Source organism: Pseudonaja textilis, chromosome 1 (genome assembly GCF_049901715.1).
Source record: "Pseudonaja textilis isolate UNSWEBS1 chromosome 1, rPseTex1.2, whole genome shotgun sequence".
NCBI classification, from domain to species: Eukaryota; Metazoa; Chordata; class Lepidosauria; order Squamata; family Elapidae; genus Pseudonaja; species Pseudonaja textilis.
Window position 1 is genome coordinate 39885691 of NC_141990.1, and position 18817 is coordinate 39904507.

Consider the following 18817-nt stretch of genomic DNA (forward strand, 5'->3'; position numbering starts at 1 on the left):
TAAGCCCTTGAAGTCTCTTTGTATATGTCAGATGTGAGTAATGGAGATACTAGTCTGTAAATGTTTAATCTACCAAGCATAAGAAAATGATCAACAACTTCAGCTCTGGTGCCCCAGCCTTATAAACCTAGCTGTGTAAAGGAGCCAACTGCTGAGTATGGCATTTGTGTACAATTAGTACCCTGGTGACCATAAGCATTTTACTTATTGTATGTTGTTAAGGTATACGCTTAAAATAAAATTATTTTTATACATCAAATTGTTCCATTTTAAATAGACTGGTACAAGTTCGAATGGAATGTATAAATGTCATGTTATACCAATATTTCATACATCTACTAGGAAGTTAATGTGCATACACTGTATTGCAGAAAATTATCCTTGTAGCGTGCTTCTAGACTGTTGTCAGGTTTGGGAGTTGATTACTGGGTGTAAGGTGAGTTTGAGTGTATTGCGTTCTCCTTTCTGAATAGACAATTCTAATCAGTGAGGGATCAAGGATCCAACTTCTGCCCCTTTTTGTTTAATATCTATATGAGACTGCTGGGTGGTTCACTGGTTCATAATTCAAGTCTTATCAATATGCAAATCATACCAAGTTGTACCTATAGACCCCAAGCTGGCTAACTGATGCCATCAGTGCCCTGGACTAGTGCCTAGAGCTGTGCGGGCCTTGGATTGGAAAGAACAGACTTAGATTCGATCTTGCCAAGCTTGAGCCGCTATGGGTTTTTAGGCCCCTTACATCTGATGTTGTAGATGGGATTGTGCTTCCCAATCTGGAGATCCTTCAGACTCAAAGAGCAGTGGCAGCTATGGCCAAGAGCACATTTGTACATCTTCATTTGGAGTTCTAGTTGTAACCGTTCCTGGATCAGGTAGCCTTCCCTTCCAGACAATCGTTCTTCTTCTAGTCATCTCATTGTTGGATTGTAACAATATGCTGCACGTGGATCTGCCCTTGAAGATCACTCAGAAACTACTGCTGGTCCATAGTAGTAGTGTAGGCTGCACTAATAGCAGTGCAGGCAATGTTGGATAGTGTTGGTACTTAGATCTGGCCCACGGAGACACCTTGGAAATAGCAAGGGACCAACCCGTGGTGCCTCTGCCAGCAAAAATAGAGCTTGCAAGTGCTGCGTGTGGCCCTTTGGAGCTCTGTTTTCACTGACAGAGAGTTGCAGGAGGCCATCCCAGCCAAAAACAGATCTTACAAGAGCTGCACATGCCTCCCGAGCTCTGTTTTCGCTGGCAGAGGGTTGCAGGAAGCTGTCACATCCGAAAACAGAGCTCAGGAGCCCATTTTTGCTGGCAGAGCACTCGGGCCATTACAGGCGCACCCCAACACAAGTGACATGCTGGCCACTCCCAATCCAGACAAATCCCCTGAGGTCAAACACAACTGTGATGCGACCCTCAATGAAATCAAATTTGACACCCCTGCTCTAGATTAATATCCATAGTGTTCTTACTTTGACAAAGTTTCAGAAGTCTTTAAGAACCTGGGTGTACACCCAGACCTTGGGGTAAGGCAGCGGTTGCCAACTGGTGGGCTGTGAGAAAATTTTGGTGGGCCGCAGAGAAATCTCACCCCAGAGCACCCCCCCAAGCAATTAATCCAGGTTGCGCAGAAACACAAGGCTGCGCCACCCACATGGCCCACGGGAATCCTCCCCGCCCACTCCTTACCCGACAAACTTGCCTGCTAAATTGCCATTTTTCCTTTTTCCGACCATCATCTGTTATACTCTGCCGGGAGATTTAGATGAGCTAGAAAGCAGGAAATGGTTGGATTTCTTGCTTTCTAGCTAGTCTTTAGATCTTCAGCTCTGCTTTTAAGCACAGCTGAACCTCCCTTAGGACTGAAGGTTCTATTATTCAGTGCAGACTCACGGCAAGCAAATTTGAGAGACTGAGCTAGCCGATGGCAGATAGATAGATCACTGAATGATTCTGTGAGCAACTCAATCTGCCTGCCTACTTTGCCTGATTTTGAGTAAAAGTTGCTCTTTTTTAATAAAAAAAATTCAATATTTACGTACAAGGTGTGTTGTAAGTTAATTTTGTGAGTTTGCTTGCAAGCAAATTTTATGTGACAGACTGAGCTAGCCAGTGGCAGATAGATAGATCTCTGAATGAATCTGTGATTCTATGAGCAACTCAATCTGCCTGCTTTGCCTGATTTTGGGTAAAAGTTGCTCTTTTTTATAAAAAATTCAATATTTATATAAATATTTATAATATTTACATACAAACCATGCCCAGCCAGTCACATGACCATCAAACCACACCCACAAATTAGGCTACACCCACAGAACCAGTTAGTGGTCCCTGGAATCTAAAATTATGAGTTGGTGGTCCCTGAGGTCCAAAAGGTTGGTGACCCCAGGGGTAGGGTGTTTTTAGAATTCTGATTGATTGGATAATATGTGCTTTATTCAGATATTTGTTTTTATTTGTGTTTATTTTAAGTGTAAGCCTCCCAGAGTTGTTCTGAAACCAAGCAGCTTCTAAAGAAATAAATAAAGTATTGTGTTAAGTTGGTTATTTAGTTAATCAGATGGTAATATTTTTCTTTTGCTCTTTTTAGCTGTTGGGGCGCAAGCAAATATATCTTTCACTAAAGAGCCATATTCTCAGGATGCGTTGCATGGTCGTGGTGCCATTTTGCGCTGTGAAGTGAAAGACCCCACAGACATTGAATTTGAATGGTTACAGAATGGGGAACCTATTCAGGACACTGAACGGCGTTTCAAGGAAGGGAGCAACCTTCAGTTTGCATCTATTGATCGTCAGCAAGATGGCGGGAACTTCCAGTGTGTTGCCAGGAATTTAGTTACTGGAGAAGAAGCTCGGACAACAAATGCATCTTTCAACATAAAATGTGAGCATTATCTTTGTTATTAACTTATTTTGATGTTTCATACACCTATCAAAATGGAGAGAAACAAATGTGTTCTTTAAATAAGCCAACTTGACTTCTGCAGCAAATGCACTCATGCACCAGGAAGCATTGGTTAATCATAACTCTCTAGTATCTGCATATGAAAAATATTGCTTTGGATGGGCTTTAGAATCCTTTTGTGGTAAAACTTGAAAGGAGCATTGTTCATGAAGAATATAGTCTATTTACCATTTCATAGTCAATGTCTTTTCAGTATTAGGCAGTTAATGAAGACAGTGCTAGTAATAAAGTACAAATATAAGGTTTGATACATGTCAGATGTTACTAAACTATATGCTTAAATTAAAAGGGCACCATTTACATAACTGTAATTAATATGTAATTTTTAAAAAAACAAAAGGATGGAACCCATAAAGTAAAAGCGGAAAATGCATAAAAATATATAAAATATTTATGGGCAGAACAACTCAAAGAAAAGTATTGTTTATTTTATTTATTATATTTTTATCTAATAAAGGTAACTCAAAGTGGCGAGCATACATAATACCCCTTCTTCCTTTTATTTTCCCCCACAATATCAACACTCTGAGGTGGGCTGGCCTGAGAGAGAGTGACTGGCCTGAAGTCATGCAGCCAGTTTTCATGTCTAAGAACTGGTCTCTGGGTTTCTAGGCCGGTACCTTAACCACCACACCAAACTGGCTCAGATCTATTTTCTTGTACTAACTTTTAAATTGCATTTAACTGCTTACACTACTACTATGGGCCAGCAGTAGTTTCTGAGTGATCTTCAAGGACAGATCAACATACAGTTCTAATGTTGACTAATAATAATGTAATATATGTCTAAGAAGAAGGGATTTCCCATTTTTTTTACTTGGAATCCTTTTTTCCTGTAGATTAGCCAAAACAGTTTTTCTTTATTGTACGCTGCCAATTATGGCACTGTAACTACTTGCAAACCAACAGACAAATATTCTGAATGTTATGATACATATTCAGATATGTGCCTTAAATTAGTTTGGAGCTGGAGTTCTTTCATGTACATTACAGATATACTTAAGGCTTATTCATAATAGTCATTATTATATTAATAAATTAAATTCAAAAATATATTTAACTTATAGCTAGAGAAAATAAAATGGGAGAAACTGTTGTTCGTCCTCAAGACAGCAAAAGCTGTTATAAAATAATATGTCTTCTGTTTTGGTCTGATCCAGAATTTTCTCAGAAGATGCATATTAAAGTAACCTTGTGGAGGATGAAAACATCTTAATTTAATCAGAGTCTGGATGCTGCCTGACAGCTTTTAGCTACTGAAAGAATGTTTGCTATAGATAAAATGTATGAATGTCATGATGTCCAACTGCAGAACTTTCTCAATGGCAGGCAGTAATTTTAGAATACTGTTGCATCTTTTAGATTTTAAAATAATATTGTGTATGGCTTTATTTTCAGTAACGCAGAGTATCTGAAAACCAAGGTCCTAACTTGGGCTGAGTCAGCTCTTTGAGTCAGATCAGTGTTACATTTACTGTTAATTCCATTCTTTCTTTAGGGTGAGCTAAGCTAAAAAAGAATCATGGGAGATTTTCAAAGATCCAGACATAAGCAAATGAGTCAGTTCTGCATCTTAGCTGTCAGTTGGGTTTAGCACTCAAACTGTAATTCCTCCTACTTGGTATAGTTAACATTTGTCTTTCTCTACTCTTTTTCCCCCAGTGCCTTAACTCTTTATTTCTCAAAATTGTAAGGAATATGGTAACCCATTTAATAGTTAGCTGTGTTTTTGAAATGTCATCCCATTGACTATATATTAACTTTCACCTGATAGCTCTTATTTCATATTGTGACAGGAGAAAGTCAGCCTTGGGGATGTTCTAGGACTCAGATGATTATCCCCCCAAAAGAGCAACTACAACAACTGCCAAATACATTGATCAATATTGGTATTGCCAACAGATCCTAAAGCTCATTTCATCTCTCACTATGCTAGGGAAATACATATTGTTTTTGTTTAGCATATGGTTAATTTCTCTTCTGTTATCATCATAGTTTTCTGTTTGCAAATGCTAAATAGGAAAGATTGCATTTTATCTGATTCCTTCTCTGTAAGGGTTTCTTTAATAGTTACATAAATACTTTTTTATAGTACCATATAAAGTTATAGACAGGCAGTAATGTTACCATTTATGTAAGCAAGAGCAATACAAGTTACAGCAAAACAAATAATTCACTTGATTTTGCTTTTACAGTGCCAGGCATGTGCAGTCACGCCAGGGTGAAAACAATTTTGTACTTCTATAGTGTCTGATGATTTCCAAAGTATACAAAAGGGCTGCGGTCTCAAACTGACTAATTTTCACTGTATTTTTGAAAGGGATTGAAACAGGAAAAGTTGTCTTGAAGAATCCTGTCAGAGTGGAGGATATACAAAGTTCTTCTCCAGTAACGCTGCATTGTCATATTGATGGGCACCCACGGTGAGTCCCTACTTTGAAGGAGTCGTGCTTATTTTGGGTAACTTTTCCTCCTCCATTCATTAGTATAACTTATATCTTCAATAAAATCTTGGCTGAATTTGAGTTGTTTATGCTCTGGTCACCTCCCACATCTCCTGCAACACACTTGATGGGACTACCCTTGAAGAGTATCTGGAAGCTAATGCCACTGCTGGTGGTGCTAGTCTACTTCCTGGTCCAATTCAAGGTGTTATCACCTTTAAAACCCATTTTGGCATGGTCCAGGTATCTGAGGAACAATTTTGCCCCAGTGGGATTGGCCCCTCTCATTCACTCCAGCAGAAGAGGGCTACATTGGGTTATGTCTGCCAAAGAACTTTGGCTGGTGGGATCCAGCAGAAGATCCTTTTCTGCTGTAACCCCCCTCCTTCCCAAATATTCTCCTGTCAGAAGTGAGGTTGGCCTCCACCCATCTGGTCTTCAGGAAGAGCCTTAAAACCTGACTGTGAGGAGTGGCCTGGTGCCCCAGTAGCAATGCTCTGTGCTACAGGTAGCTGAAGAGAAGATCCCCATCCCCATGTCACCTATCTTCTTGGCTTTTAATCTTTAATACTTCATCATTTTAATTTTTTGTATTTTTATCTTGTTAGCATTTTGTGGCAACAGTGAAATGGGCTGCATATAAATTTCATTAATTAAATAATTACATGCTTTGAAGAGTTGATTAGTGCAATCCTGAACATGAAAAAAGGAGGCAGTAGCACCTCTGATACCTGAATGCCCTTTTCTAATGTGAAGATGACACCGGTTGGGAATGCACAAGGTTATTGTTTAACGCAGTGTTTGCTAAAAGTTTTGTTCTACATCTATTAATTTTCATTAAGATACCCACATCCATATCATAGATTTTGGTACGAAGAGGTGGTGTATTTATTAGTTGTTTGCTAAGTAATTGCTCTTTTCAGGATGCTGAGCTTTTTAATTGTCTGTGTTTCATAGCCCAACAAGTCAGTGGTTCCGAGATGGTACCCAAATTTCAGACGATCGCACTATTTACTCAGTCAACAATAAGGAGCGGACATTGACCTTTAAGAGTGCCAGCCCAGATGATAATGGCATTTATTACTGTTGTGCTCGGAATGCTGTGGGCACTGTATGCAGCAGAAACAACTTCACCCTCAGTATTATAGGTAATTGGCATTTGTGTTCTTATAAATGTCTAAACTTAAGAAAGTCTCAAGTGTTTTTGTGTTATATATGCTTCATGTTGGCAATCTGTAGATTCAAGCGGGTTCTGCCTTGTTTTATTTGGGACCATTTCCTTCAGTTTAGTCTCTCTCCTACCACTTCTTTTGGCTATAAGAAAGGCTGGAATTCCAACTTATACAGCCAAATTTTCTCATTTTAAATGTATTGGTCAGCTGGCTGGTTTAGAAAGCTTGATGCCATGAAACTAACCAATTTCTTTCTGGATTAATCATGTAGTTTAAACTGCGAATGAAAGAACCCAGCTCTTGTAATTCTGTAGCCTCTATGGTTGGGAATCTCCTTCCCAATGGCTGCTGCTACTATCAGGAAAGCCTTATTGTGTATTAAAGCTGTATGGACAGTGGCATAGCATAAATCTGTTCTTGTTGCATGGTAAGGGCATACTGGGGGTGGGTGGGGAGATTAAGAGTGGCTTGGTTTTTTCTTGGCTCTGAGGTGGGAGGGGAACATGGCAAAGCAGGCATGCAAATGTGGTTTTCTTTCCATTGGAAGAAAAATGTTGATTTGAAAGAGAGAAGCCAGATGATGAATTGATTGATTCTACTCCTTTTCCCTGTCATAGATGAAAGTTTCCCTCACCCAGTGATTGTTCCTGAGAACCAAATTGTCAATAAAAATGAGGAGGCTATGTTCCATTGCAAGTTCCAGGCTGTGCCACCACCCACCCAAGAATGGCTATTTGAGGATGACTCCCCAATTCAAAATCGGAGCAGGTAAGTAGCTCATTTAAAAATGGAAGACTGTGGGGAAAGAAGGTAACACGGCAGCTATATTTTCTTGAAATAAAAATTAATTGCTATTATTTTTTGGTATCTCTCATGCTTTTTTTGTTACTATGGGCAAGGTTTTTAGGATTGGCTCAAGAGTGGTGCTTTCAATCACATATTTGGCAGAAAGGTGAATCTGCTGGTGGCCAGAATGGTTTCTAGTTTTTAAAAATTACTCAGCATTGCTTATTTATCACTTTATCACCAATAAGTTATCTATATCAGTAAATACTTTGATGAAGGTTGTCAGAATAGTGAATAGAGCTACTTTATGGAGGCATCTGTCAATGCTTTAAGTCTTTTTATTGTATCAGCTCAATTCATGTTTTCTCCCTTTTCTTTCAAAGGACCATCATATTTTCCAATGGTTCTTTACTAGTAACTCAGGTGAAACCACGCAGTGTTGGAGTCTATAAATGTGTTGGCCGTGGACAGAAAGGAAAACCTGTAATCCTGGAGGCAACCCTACAATTAGCAGGTATGGGCTTGTATCTCTGAGAGATGTTGTAGAGTTTGGTAAGTTTGGGGCTGAAAGTTCTTCGTTTTACCATATTTTCAGGATGGAAAGAGCTGGCTACCAAGGAATTTGGGTATCATAGAAATGATAAATTGTTGGATATTGTCATATTCAGATATGTAATTAAGGCTTATCCTGTTGTCCAAATCACCCATCAACATTGCTGGATTCTAAAACGTACATTCTGTTTTTTCCCCAGAAATTGAAGATTTTTCTCAAGTACTTGACCCCAAAATTGTCATAGCCAATAAAGAACAACGTGTAACCTGTGTGGCTCCTCGTGGAATCCCTGAACCCCATATCTGGTGGGAGAGAAACAATGTTCGTATCCCCACTACTGGGAGAGTTCACCAAGCAGCAGGGGACCTTGTCTTCACCACTATTGTAGAAAAGGATACTGGAATATATACTTGCCATGCAGTGAACAAGGCTGGAGAAAAAAAACAAAATCTTTCCATTACAGTAGCAAGTAAGCTTGGTTCCATTATGAATATGTTCGAGAGAACAGAAAGTGCAGTGAATTTTCAATATTCTTTGAGTTGGGAGGGTAGTTAAAGAGAATGAAAAATCCACTCTAAAACCTTTGAAGAGAACTTGGCAATCAGAAGGGACATGGTTCTCAAAGCTAAATGAACCTGATGCTGCAACTTGGATTTATGGTCTTCATCATTCTGTCAATTTGGCTTAGGACTTTTTTTCAAGAAACAAATGAAAGCATCTGTTCAGCAGGCCAGATTAGATGGCATGTGATGCATACCAGAATCTTCTGCTAGTGAGTCTTAATTCTGATTAGTAATCTTTCTTTTCCTGCTATCACTTTCCAGCAAAGCCAGAATGGGTGGAAAAGCCCAAGGACAGTCAGCTAGAGGAGAGTAAACCAGGATACCTTCATTGTCTCAGTAAAGCTTCTCTCAAGCCCACCGTCAACTGGTTTCGTAACGGCAATCCTATTTCAGAGGTAAATTATTGAAGATCTTTTACTGTCTGGTTGAACAAGTTGTCTAGTTATTTTTCTGCTTAATCTTTACTCCTTTTTGTTACACTTTTAAGGCACCTCAGGTTTCCTCTCCTATTAACACAGTTCTCATAGAAGCTTCTGTTATATTGAGAGTATGACTTTTCTGTCTATATTGTACTTTAAATTCTCTTGATTTAACATCATGTTTCTGTATTTGGCATTGAGCTATGCCTTTCTCTAAATCATAAGGAACCCTGGTGATGCAGTGGTTAGAATGCAGTATTGCAAGCTAAAACTGCCACAGCCTGGAGTTCGATTCTGATGGGTTCAAGGTTGATTCAACCTTTTATTCTTTTGATGTTGGTAAAATGGAGGGGCAGATTTTTTTGGGGGGGCGGGGCAATATGCTGACATTGTAAACTGCCCAGAAAGTGTTATATAGCACTATGAATGGGGCGAGATATAAGTCTAAACACTATTGCTAAATCTAGCATTCTATTAATTTTCACATGGACCCATGTGAATGTGCCTCCTCCTGATCTTTCTCAATTGTAGTTTTCTCAAAATGCCCAGGGAAGATGTGTAGGCTGAGCTTTGCTTCAAGGAATGTTTTTGAAAAAGAGTTATAATAGTAGACAGGGCTTCTCTGAATATGTCTGTCTAGCTGTAGCTGTTCCTTGGAGCATGTTCCAATCCAAAGAGTCTGTTCTTCTGGTTGGCTGGTGCTTTTCCAAGACAGAAAGTTCTTCTGTTACTGGAGTTGATGGAGAATAAATGATGAGAGTTGCACCTGATTTTCTCTTCTGTTTTCGGATAAAAGCAATAGAGAATTCTGGGAAAAAACAATTGATAGACACGAAACCTATCAGCACATGTGTGGATATATCTAGGACTGTATTTAGCTTAAGGTACATTCATGTGTATCAATTATGTTGTTGTTTGGGATGGGGTAAATGTGTACCCACAAGAAAGCTAGTTCACACACACATTTCGTTGTTACCAAGTGAAAAAAAGACACTAGTGATGTTGCCCCATTCAGTTTCTATTCTCTCTCACATACATGCATATTCATTTAAACAAGTGTGTGGTCCTGCAGTTAATAGTGGAATATGTCCTGTGGTTTTATAGATCAGATTCCACTGGCTTAATCCCATTATGCAATTAAAACCCTTTCATAAAACTATAACAAAAGGGAGATGAATTTAAGCATCTGACACAGTGCTTAAAAAGCAATCATTGCAAGTCTCCATTTTAATTCTCTTCTTTTTCTGTGTATGAGATACATCTGAAAATGGAGTCTTATTCTTGCAGACAAGAACTGACTAGAACCTAATTGCAGAGAGGAAAGTGTGCTGGGTAGGAACCAGACACTTATGAAGGCCCTTTTTAGCATTCTGTTTCAGGTCAAAAGGCTGTAGACTGGATTAATACTAATCTGCCTATAAAGCAGAATTTCAAGTTTTCTGTGTTTCACTTTTTGTGTGCTAATATAAGGATTTGATATTTGAGACTCTTTTAATTATTTAAATTTTGCATTCCCTATTGTGAGATGTGTGAAAGCTGCTTTAAATCAACAGCTACAGTCTCCTATCCACTAGGAACAACTTGAGCATATAGCATGTACCAAAAGCACTTTGTAGTTGTGTTGTTCTTGATGTAGAAGCTCAAAGTAGTCATGCTTTATGTCTTCACTGGGCAGGATTCCCGCTTTGAAATTGCTGAGAATGGGACACTACGTATTAACAGTGTGGAAGTGTATGATGGAACAATATTCAAGTGTGTAACCAGCACTCCAGCAGGAAGTATTGAAGAACAAGTCCGTGTACATGTTCTGGGTATGTGCTAAGTATAACGCCTTTGCTTATTGCATTTGAGGTTATGTCTATGTGTATTTGTTAATTCAACACCAAACCATATAACATGGAAACATTTGCAATATATAACTATAAAATACAAAATATAAAAAGACAACAAAGCACCATAACAAAGCAACCAAAAGGGAACCCCCCCTTAACTGGCCCCTTGTGGTTGAGGGAAAAGCCAGCTCTTCACAACTTTCCTAAAGACAATCAAGTGTTGGAGCCTGTCATATATTTCGGGGAGGGAAGAGATCGTTCCCGAGTACAAGGGCAACCACAGAAAAGGGAAACTTCCAAAGTCCAATAAGATGACAAGATTTAAAAGAAGATACCTGGAGCTTGGCTGTTATGTTTAGCTCTTATATTCCTAATGCTGCCTTGAAACGGAGAGTCTTTATAGACTTTGAAACTTCTCCTGGCCATACTCACATTTCTGTAATCCATGGAAAGAACACTTCCTTGCAGAAAATTTTTAGGAATGTATTCTTTAGATGTTTTACTTGTCTCTTGAAGCCTCTGACAAATGCAATTTCATTTCAGAAAAGCTGAAGTTTACTCCTCCTCCTCAACCCCTGCAGTGTGTTGAATTTGATAAAGAAGTCACTATTTCCTGCTCAGCTACAGGGCGAGAAAAACCTGCAATCCATTGGATTAAAACCGGTACAATCTAAACATTAAAAGTTATGGGTGGGGATCCATGTTACACAATGTTTGCTTTTTGCAATAGATTTAATAACAAGAGGCACCTTTAACTTCTGCTTTGGAAAGAAATCCAATTGAATTGCCTTTTAGATTTGCTTTTTTTTAATGTAAATTTTATTTGAGTTTTCACAAAGAGAAAAACAAATACAAATAAAACATCTTTTTTGAAAGTAGCGTAATCCCGGGTTACATTTCTTCATACAGACACAAATTCAGGTTCATGCTCATTTTTATATTCTATGCCATATCTTATTACTATTTTACATTTTCTGCATAGCTTCTCCCCTCTTTTAATTTTATCAATTTTATTTTAATTATCTCATCTCAATTCAAATCATTGTATTTATATTTTTTGTCTGTCCTGTTTCAATTATCTATTATCTTTTCTCATTAAACAAAATTTCTCCTGTAGTTACTGATTGGAGTATGACGCCTTTATATCTTTTCCCTAAAGTTGTAACATTCAGTATAATACATAACTTCCATTCGGATTCTGCTTGGTACATTCTTAAAATACACACTGTATTCTTAAAAAAAGAAAAAATTATAAATGTATATAATTAAAACAACATTCCATTCCAATTCAATTCTATAATTAATATTAATATTCATTAAAGTCTTAACATCTTTAACATTAGTTTTCAATTAAATATCATACTTCTATGGGAACAATTATAAGCTTTCCATAGTTAATTCCCCCCCTCACTTATATTTTATAAAACATTAACTAATTAAAATGTTCCCGTTCCTTCCTAATTCAATTTTCTCATTTATTTTATTTCACTTATTTTATTCACAAACATTTCATTAAATTACACTAACTATTTTATCCCTCATTTTAATCATACGCTGTTTCCAATTTTCTAAAATTATTTCTATTACTAATATAACAATACAATCTTATGTACCTTTACAGAATCCCTTTTTCAGTTAGATTTTCACCCATCTCTAAATAGGTCCTGTTTTTCTATATCTTGCTCCGGTCCTTTGTAACTTCTTTTCTTTTCCTTCTTCCCTCTCTTCTTCTCTCTCCCCTTTTTACCCCCTTGTCTTTCTACCTCTATTTCTCTCTTCTGTATTCCCCTTTTCTGTTGCTTTCCAGTATTATACTTATTTTTTGAATTATTTTTCTTTTCTTTAGTTGTTTTTTTAAGTCTTAAATTCTCCATTCTCTTTCCCCCCTTTCCTTTTTCTTCCCCACATAGAATTGCTTGTTCATTAAAGATGGCTTCTTCTTTGTCCCAGTCTTCTTGTTTTGCAGTCTTTTCTTGTTGTTTCTCATAGTTCCAAATCTCCATTTCTAAGAATTGAAAAACGAAGCCAAAAAACCCCTCCCCTTCTTGTGCATCTTCTTTGTACTTTTTAAGTTCCATTTTCAATTCATCCAGAAGTGGTGCCATTGTATAAATTTTTAAACAACCACCTGATTGATTTTAGTCATTCAAATATAATAACCAAGAATCCAAAGATCACCAAATAATCCAAATACACACAAGCTGTTTCTTTTTTGCTCTTTTTTTTCACTTTCTCTTCCTGGGGTTACTATTTAGTTGCAAAGTTTCAGTTAAAATGTATCTTTTAGAAGTCTTGTTGAAGTTTTACTGTAGATTCTTTTTAATTCCAGGCAGACTCCTCCCCCTTCCAGATCCTGCCCTTATTCTTTTTCTCTCCCTTCCTGCTTATGAAAAAGAAAATTTTTAATATCCAGAAATCTTTATTATCCTTTTGGCATTTTGTTTTATTTTCAACTTAATTGCCTATTGATGTCAAAGTGGATTTTTCCGATTTCTTATTTAAGTCTCTTAGTTGTCAGTATAGGGAAGGAGAGAGAAGAAGAAAAAAGCCAAACCTTTCCCTTTTCACCTTCCTTCGTTGCTTCTGACTCTTCTTTGGGAGCGATGTTATTTTTTGTAAGTTTAAATTCCAGGGTACCTTAGTTGTTGCTTTTAAAATTTAACCCGGTCAGCCAAAACTTTCACTTCTTATCTTCCTCCTGCACGTTCTTTTCCAGTCGAGTTCTCTTTTGTGGTGGCCATTGCTGGCCACCACTACAACCGCCTTTGGGAAAGGGAGTAATGGCCAGCTGATGAGGAGAGATGCGGCTCTCCTCAACCCTGCTGGCAATCTCCCCACTCTTCACCACCTCTATGGGGTGGCTTAGCCCCGAAACCAGCCGGCTCGGGGCATTCCAGCGGCGAGCCCAGACAGAAACTGCGCACGATCGCTGATTTCTGTCTGTCGCCGAAGTCCTTCAAACCGGAAGTCCTTTTAGATTTGCTTTTTATCTTTTATTAATGTAGTTTTGAAATAAAATACTTTCCTACATCTATTCTATAAACTAAATAGCTTTCTGCAACCTGGCATTCCACTGTCTGGGAATTGGGGAAGTTGTAATCTAAACTGGGTGACTGACACTGGATTAAGCATAATGAATCTGTTCAAGTCATTGCTTTCTATTTAGTGCACTCTGCTTCTTATGATCCCATTTTGAATTTATTTATTTATTGTTTTGCTCCTGGCCAGATGGGGGAAATTTGCCAGCCTGGGTCAGTAACAATTCTGGAAACCTGCACTTTCATAAAGTGACACGAAGTGATGCTGGAAACTATACATGTATTGCTTCCAATGGTCCACAAGGAGAGATCAGAGCAACAATTCAACTGACAGTGGCAGGTAAACTTTGGGTGATAGAACTCCATGTATCACTAACATGATTAGCAATATGAGTGACCTGTTTAATTCTCTACAACGGTCTTCAGTCCATTTATTTCTTTTCATATTACAGGTAGTCCTTGACTTACAACCATTTGTTTAGTGACCATTCAAAGTTATAATGGCACTGAAAAAAGTGACTTATGACGTTTTTCACACTTACGACAGTTGCAGCATCCTCATGATCACATAATCAAAATTCGGATGCTTGGCAAACTGGTTCATATATATATGATAGCTGCAGTGTCCAGGAGTCATGTAATCACCTTTTGTGACCTTCTGATGAGCAAAGTCGATGGGGAAGCCAGATTCACTTAACAACCATGTTACTAACTTAACAACTGCAGTGATTCACTTAACAACTGTGACAAGAAAGGTCATAAAAATGAGGCAAAAATAACTTAACTGTCTCGCTCAGTAACATAAATTTTGGGCTCAACTGTGATCGTAAGTTGAGGACTACCTGCACCATAATGTATATGTGTGGTATATGCTCAATCTGTAAATGAAATGTTCCTTTCTCTAAATGTGAAGAGAAGAGGCTTAAATTACTGTTAAGATATCTCAGGTAATAAAATACATGGGGAATGTTTGGGATGAAGAGCATCTTTGTGAGCCTTGATGATAAAATGTGGGAAAATGGTTTTCTCTCCTGCTCATCATAACTACCACTATCTGATAATATGGTGAGTGTAACAGTCTCTGCTAGCTTGATGTTTGGGCAAGGTGTTCTTCAAAGACAGCTGGTCTCTCCTCAACGGTACCAAGAAACACCAGAGTCTAGTGGTGTGTAAATAATTTCATTTTCTCCTTTTAGTGTTTATAAGCTTTAAACTGAGGCCAGATGACACAACTGTATATCCAGGACACACAGCCATGTTTCAGTGTCAAGCTGTGGGTGACCCATTGCCACAAATCCAGTGGAAAGGAAAGGATAAGATTCTGGATCATGATGAATTTTCACCCAGGTATGGCTCTTCTCCAGCCCCCCGCCCCCTTTGGCTGATTAGCTTACTTAAAATGTTAAATGAATAAATAAATGTCTGAAAAAACGAGTGTGTATCTATACACACATGCATTAATTCAGGAAACTATAAAGAGTTTAAAGTTATTTTGGAGCCTGGCTCAATTTTCAATGTTCTGAAGGTTACAGCATTTGCCTTTGCTCAGAAGAAGCTTCATACTTTTATTTCAAACACATGTTTTCAGAATATACTTGCAAATAGTTGGAGAGGCCTACAACAAGCATAGGCTGCAATTTAAACAGCTTCAAATACAAAGTTGTTTTCAAACTTAGATCTGTAGCACTTTTTTTCTGATTTCCTTTGTATATTATTTCTGTCAGAAAATATATGGAAATATGGAGCAAATATGTGTATAGACTGCAGAGTAGAATATATGAGGAAAGGAAGGATTCCTATTATTAGAATCTTACAGCATCTCAGTCAGTATCGTGGATAACCATCCGAGAATGACCATTGTCAGCCATTAGGATTAGAAAAGCCATACTTTTAGGAAAAATGGGAGAGGTGGCTTGGAATATCTGAATTTTATATGGGGGTTATTGTAAAGTTTTGAAAAATAAGATTACAGTGTTGTATAGGTATATACCGTATTTTTTTGTACCGTAAGACACTCGAGACCATACGACGCACCTAGCTTTTGGGAAGGAAAACAAGAAAAAAAATCTGCCTCTGCCTCCCAGCAATTTGCCTCCTTGCAGCAAACAGCCTGGTCACCTTCAGCACTACCTGATTTAGCACAAGCAGCTGATTGGCGGTTGGATCGATCTCCCATAATACCACCAATCAGCTGTTCCAGGCTGCAGAGATTGCCTCCTATCACCTTTGTACGCCCCATTTTTGGCCCGTTCCAGGCGGCAGGGATTGCCTCCGATCTCTGCCACTGCCATTTGATGGTGAGAGGAAGTGGCGGCAATCCCCACCACCTGGAACGGGCCGAAAATGGGACGTGTAGTGGCTGGAAATGGGTGTGTGGAAACCGAAAATGGGATGTGCAGTGGCTGAAAAAGAGGTGTGTGGAGGCAGCAATGATCCCCACAGCCTGGAACAGCTGATCAGTGGTATTCAAGGAGGCTGATCCAACTGCTAATCAGCTGTTCATGCTAAATCTGTGCTGAAGCTGACCAGGCTGTTTGCTCTTTGCTGCGAGGAGGCAAATTTCTGGGAGGCAGAGGCCAAAGGGTGGGGGCCTGCTGGCAGGTGGGGCTTCAGCAACATTTGTTCTATAAGATGCACAGACATTTCCACCAACTTTTTTTGGGGGAAGTGTGTCTTATAGTGCGAAAAATACGGTATGTTATTCATTATATGTTATGTATGTATGTATCTGTTGATACAGCATTTCACAAGTTCCATTCTCTAACTCTGTCTTTAACCCAAATTTGTAGTTGGATTGGTACTTGTACTTACAAACACGATGTCTGTTAATAAAAATGGCAGGTGGTGTGTACCCTGAGTTCCTAAAACCTGCCCAATGCTTTTAGGAACTGCTGAAGCCAAACATTTTTAATATGTAGCTCATGTTCATCGGTTTTCAGCGGTTCCTGAAAGCGGTGCACAGCTTTAGCACTTTGTCAGCTTGAGGAAGGAGAATTCCATCCATCATATTTGGTAATAGGCTTCCCATTTGTATCTAGGGTTTTCCTTAAGTCGGACTGGTCCTTAACCTGTGGACTTCCTGAATCCATAATACATAATTTAGCATTTAAAATTTCTAGCTTTTACATTGTTCTTTAGATATTTTTACTTGAAAAAATGTAGACAGTGACGTTGTTCAGTGGAAAAATAGAATGAATGATGTAAACGATACACAAATACTGTATATTGAACTTATGGAATATATGCAAGTGGCAGAAATACATGCATAAACATTTGTATAGCAACCTGTAATATCCTTGAAATTCATGCAATTGCAGCAGCCAGTATGAAATGCAAGTTCTATAAATAAGACCTCATAAAGAGAGCATAAGAGAATGTATTTCAGGGAGAGAAGTTAAGCAGCAACCATAAGAGCACCCTAGAAAACCACATCATCATTGCCAGAGTATTTTTGTCTATTCATTCTCTCTTCCCCTTTTCCTATCTTTAATGTGTAGATTTTGCTCTTGAACTGCTGTTCTTTAAAGGAAGCTCTTTCTTCTGTTTTAATCACCTTCAGGCCTTACAGATAACAGATAATCAAGAGTTGGAAGGGACCTTATAGGTCATCTAGTCCAACCCCCTGCCCAAGCAGGAGATCCTATACCATTTCTGACAAATAGCAATCCAATCTCTTGAAAGTCCCACAACTTCCAAGGGCAAGGTGTTCCATTGCTTGATTGTTCTCACTGTCAAAAAGTTTCTCCTTATTTCCATGTGAAATCTCTGCTTGTTCAGTTTGCATCCATTATTCCTTGTCTGCCTACAGGTGCTTTAGAAAATTGATTGATCCCTTCCTCTCTGTGGCAGCCCCTCAAATATTGGAAGACCTCTATCATGTCTCCCCATGTCCTCTTCACTAGACTAGCCAAGCCCAGTTCCTGTAACCGTTCTTTATGATTTAGTCTCCAGTCCCCGAATCATCCTGGTTGCTCTTCTCTGTACTTTTTCTAGAGTCTCAACATCTTTTTTATAATGTGGTGACCAAAACTGGATGTAGTACTCTAGGTGTGGTCTTACTAAGGCTTTATAGAGTGGTATCAATACCAGTGGTGGGATTCAATTTTTTTTACTACCGATTCTATGGGCGTGGCTTGGTGGGTGTGGCAGGGGAAGGATACTGTAAAATCTCCAGTCAGAGGTGGTATTTGCCGGTTCTCCGAACCATTCAAAATTTCCGCTACTGGTTCTCCAGAACTGGTCGGAACTTGCTGAATACCACCTCCGATCAGTACCTCACTTGATCTTGATAGTATCCTTCTGTTAATGCAACTTTGGGTTGCATCAGCTTTTTTGACTGCTGCTGCACACTGCTGGCTCATATTTAACTGGTTGTCCACTAAGACTCCAAGATCCATCTCACAGTTACTGCTATTAAGCCTTTTACATCCCCTGTTTGCAGTTCCTTCTCCACCTCATGTTTTGTGAAAAGAAGTTCTCTCTCTAGCTTCCGGCACAACTCTTCCCAGAATCTCACACAATAGATGAACAATTAATTGCTCTGTCTCATTGCTTTTTCATTACTGTCTCCTGTATGAAGCCATAACTAGTATTTACAGTTGATCAAACATTAGGCAGGTGCTTCTTGAAAATGCCTCAAAGTGCTGCATCATGGATATGTTGGCACAGAAAAAAAAAATAACATGTGCCTCACATGTCATATGCTTTTCAACCTCTGTTGCTCCCCCCAAAATTGTGATGCTTGAAGTTTTGTACTTAAAACTTTGGAGAGCATAGAACATTGAAATGGTAATCATTGTGCAAAATAAATCACATTTGTGGGAAAGTTTGGAGATTGGAATTTATAGAATAGATTAGATCCATTGTTTGGACACAGAGCTGGAACTCAAGATTTTAAGCTACATGAAGAGAGAGAAGAATTAGAAATGTAGAAAGGGGTGTGGCAAAGGAGACCTTGTTCCCTATTTGTGTGTGTGTGTAGTGTATGTGTAAGCTTGCCGTGTTCCTCTGCTGAGGCCACCTGTGTCCTTGAGGTGCTTTGTGTG

The 18817-nt window shown here is 38.6% G+C and overlaps 1 protein-coding gene across 1 annotated transcript in view; it reads left to right on the top strand.

Moving 5' to 3' along the window:
• PTK7 (protein tyrosine kinase 7 (inactive)) overlaps positions 1–18817 on the top strand; it is an 87171-nt gene that overhangs the window by 51425 nt on the left and 16929 nt on the right. Inside the window, exons 2-12 of the mRNA XM_026695877.2 lie at positions 2591–2884; positions 5286–5388; positions 6367–6557; positions 7199–7349; positions 7751–7881; positions 8120–8389; positions 8745–8878; positions 10578–10713; positions 11278–11397; positions 13963–14112; positions 14969–15119. Coding sequence (XP_026551662.1) covers positions 2591–2884; positions 5286–5388; positions 6367–6557; positions 7199–7349; positions 7751–7881; positions 8120–8389; positions 8745–8878; positions 10578–10713; positions 11278–11397; positions 13963–14112; positions 14969–15119 — 1831 coding nt within the window. The remainder of the gene's footprint in view (positions 1–2590; positions 2885–5285; positions 5389–6366; positions 6558–7198; positions 7350–7750; positions 7882–8119; positions 8390–8744; positions 8879–10577; positions 10714–11277; positions 11398–13962; positions 14113–14968; positions 15120–18817) is intronic.